The following is a 3337-nucleotide window of genomic DNA, read 5'->3' as shown; positions in this document are numbered from 1 at the left end:
ACACGTGCATAGCTTCGCACTTATACACATCCGCACTCTCTCAAGCTCACTCGTATACGCTTACTCCAACACCACCGCCAACATGCATAAGACACACGCGCATACCGTCATAAACACCGCCCAAAGCTTAAACCCGTACGTGCACACATACACGGGTATATTATATACCCAATCTCTCTCTCTCTTTCACACACACACATACTTGCGCCAATACATACATACGTACACGTGCATACCGTCATAACATCGCCAAAAGCGTAAACCCGTACATGCACACACACACATATATATATATATATATATATGAAAAGATTTGTAAAAATATATATATATGTATATATATATATACCCAATCTCTCTCTTTCACACACATACTCGCGCCAATACATACACACATGCATACATACACAATATATTTCTTTTTCTCACACACATACACATACCCATTCACACCAACGTACATACACGTGCATCCGTCATAACACCACCTCTGCCACCACCGCCAACAACAAAATCTACACCAACACATGCGCACATACCTACACTCACCACCGCCGCCAACCAGCAGCAGCAGGAGTAGTACGAGTAGTAGTGGTAGGAGTACTAGGAATCAGAACGAGGGGGGGAGGTAACAGCAGCAGCAGCAGCAGCAGCGGCTACAGTAATCAGCAGCAGCGGTAACTTCTCAGTAGTAGAAGCAACAGCAGAGTAAGGAGAAGTGAATGAAAACTTTGGTGTAGAGAATAGCGTGTAGATAAAGAGAAGAGAGAAAAGATAAAAGAGAGGGGAAAAAAAGAGAGAAGGAAAGAAGGAGAGAAACGAAAATCAGTTGTTTTTAAGATGGAAGATAGCAGCGAGGTTACGAGTTTGTTGCCGCCGGACGATATCGCCAACAATGCCCTGAGCATGAATATGAATAATAATAATAATGACTTCAATAATGTTACGGAGGTGATGGAAGGCGATGAGGACGACATCGACGACGCTTCGGTGTGTCTGCTGCAGAAGCAACAACAGCAACAGGACGGCGTGGATTCGAAACCGGTGATGGCCGCGGAGAAGGAGAAGAAGAAGAAGAGGAAGAAGAAGAACAAGAACAAGAACAGCATTAAGAAGGAGGCGGAGGAAGAAGGCGAGGGAGTCGGGAAAGGAGGAGAAGGAGCAGGTGTGATGGAAGAAGAAAAGGCTCTGGTGATGGAGAGTGCGGCGGCGGTGGTGGAGACCGTGGCCCCGGCGGTGGAGCAGGAGTTGGTGACCCCGTCGTCGCCGATGTCGACGGAGGACCGGGAGAAAGTGGATGAAGCAGGAAGAGACAAAGAGGTGGAGGTGGAAGTGAACCACGTCGAACCCCAACTTCCGGCCCCACCGTCGCCAACACCACCTGACCTCCAGCAACAAGAACAACAACATGATTATCATAACAACAATGATAACAATGTTGGTTATGGTGGTGGCGGTGGCGGTGATCACGGTGCTTTCGATGCTAATGATGTTGATGCTGGTGATGATGATCATCATCGTCTTAACAATAAGCTTGACGATTTCGCGCCTAACGATGTACAAGCTTATCAACACCATGGAGGCGCTGGTGATGACGGGGTTAATGACTTCAAAACAACAAGTTCTACAACATCAGAGATAACAGTGGAAGAGAAAGAAGAAATAATAGAAGTGGTAAAACGACCGATAGAAGAAGAACAGCAACAACAAGAACCGTCGCCGGCAGAAATGGTGAAGAAGACGGAGACGGCATCGGCGGTGGTGGACGCGGCGATGGAAGAGGCCATGGTGGAGGCGGCTGCGGCGGCGGCGACCGTGTGTTCGTCATCGACGGGTGTTTTGGAATCGGGTGGAGGACTCATGGGGGTCGAAGTTCAAGGCGAAGTGAACAACAGCGGCGGAGGCGATGTCGATAAGGTAGGAGTTGGTGTTGGCGGTGTCGACGAGACGACAAGCGGTGGACTCGGAGTCGAATTCGAACCGACGACAATGGTGAAACAGCGAGAAGCAGAAGTTGGAGTGAGGCAGGCGGCCGTCAAAGAGGCGGAAGAAGTCGTGAAAGAAAGAATAGAAGTGGAGACGAAGATGGCAAAAGAAGAAGAAGGAGGAGATGGGAAAAAAGAAACAGAAAAAGCGGAAAATGTACGTAATGTGGTTTGCGTGGAAGAGGCCGGCGACGATTGGATTGGAACCCCGCACCGACAGACACCCGGTCGCAAGTCGGTGCGCATCGACGAGACGGTGAATGTCATCACAGAGGACTCACCAAGCGTTTTGGAGGAAATTACTACTACCACTACAACTACTACCAATACCGCAAGCGATGATATTACTACTACTACTCTTATTGGTGTTGTGACTGCTAGTAGTAGTACAACCACCACCACCACCACCACTACTGCTACTAATGATGATGATGATGATGCTTCCAAGGCGACCACAACAGAAACGACCAGTGCTACAATTACTACCACTACTCTTGCTAATGGCAACGTTAGTGTTAGTAGTAGTGGAAGTGGTCAGGAAAAGAGCAAAAACAGCAGCATCATCATCAACACAAGCAACATCAGCAGCATGTTGAATAGCAGTGGTGGTGGTCAAGGTAGGAGTGGCAGCCCACTCAGAAAGGAGAGAAGGTAAGACATGCTGACCTTTTAACATTTATTTATTCAACCTGTCTGTCTGCTCTCTCCGATTGTATATGTATATTTGTACGTGGTGCCCCAGCATGGCAACAGCCTCACGGCTGAAACATATCAAAGAATATATATGTACTGCAATCAATTTGTTTTATTAAACCCTTCAAAGCGATGCCCCACCATGGGCGCAAGTCTAATGACTAAAACACGATGCACATACAAACACCTATATATATATATGTGTGTGTGTGTGTTAAACACCTATATATATATATATGTGTGTGTGTGTTTATATATATATTTATTTATCTATATATGTGTGTGTATTATGTATGTATATAAAGCTGCCCAAGTATTCTTTTTTGTTATCTCACTGGATATAAACATGTGCAATAATAACCTATTACCTATCTACCTACCTGTCTATCTACCTACCTGCCCGCCTACCTGCAATAGCTGCCAGCCCAGCCTTGCTTCAAAAAAAAAGACAAGTCTGTCGGCTTCCCCGTTTATAAACTTCATACCTGATTAGTCATAAACACACACACACACACACGTGTATATATGTATGTATGTATGTAGCTAGTTAAAATATATATCTATTGGAGAAAAAAAACTGAAGAATTACTTCTGAATATTTAAAAAAGGTGTGAGTGGTTCAAAATGTCCACCCTATATATATATATATATATATATAT

The 3337-nt window shown here is 45.4% G+C and overlaps 1 protein-coding gene across 1 annotated transcript in view; it reads left to right on the top strand.

The window, feature by feature from the left end:
• The first annotated feature begins 470 nt into the window (after positions 1 to 470).
• Positions 471 to 3337, top strand: part of LOC106875786 (platelet binding protein GspB-like) — a 106537-nt gene continuing 103670 nt past the window's right edge. Inside the window, exon 1 of the mRNA XM_014924092.2 lies at positions 471 to 2636. Coding sequence (XP_014779578.1) covers positions 841 to 2636 — 1796 coding nt within the window. The 5' untranslated portion in view covers positions 471 to 840. The remainder of the gene's footprint in view (positions 2637 to 3337) is intronic.

Source organism: Octopus bimaculoides, chromosome 28, assembly GCF_001194135.2.
Source record: "Octopus bimaculoides isolate UCB-OBI-ISO-001 chromosome 28, ASM119413v2, whole genome shotgun sequence".
NCBI classification, from domain to species: domain Eukaryota; kingdom Metazoa; phylum Mollusca; class Cephalopoda; order Octopoda; family Octopodidae; genus Octopus; species Octopus bimaculoides.
Note: the sequence above shows the minus strand (reverse complement) of the source record. Positions and strands in the feature narration are given on the sequence as shown.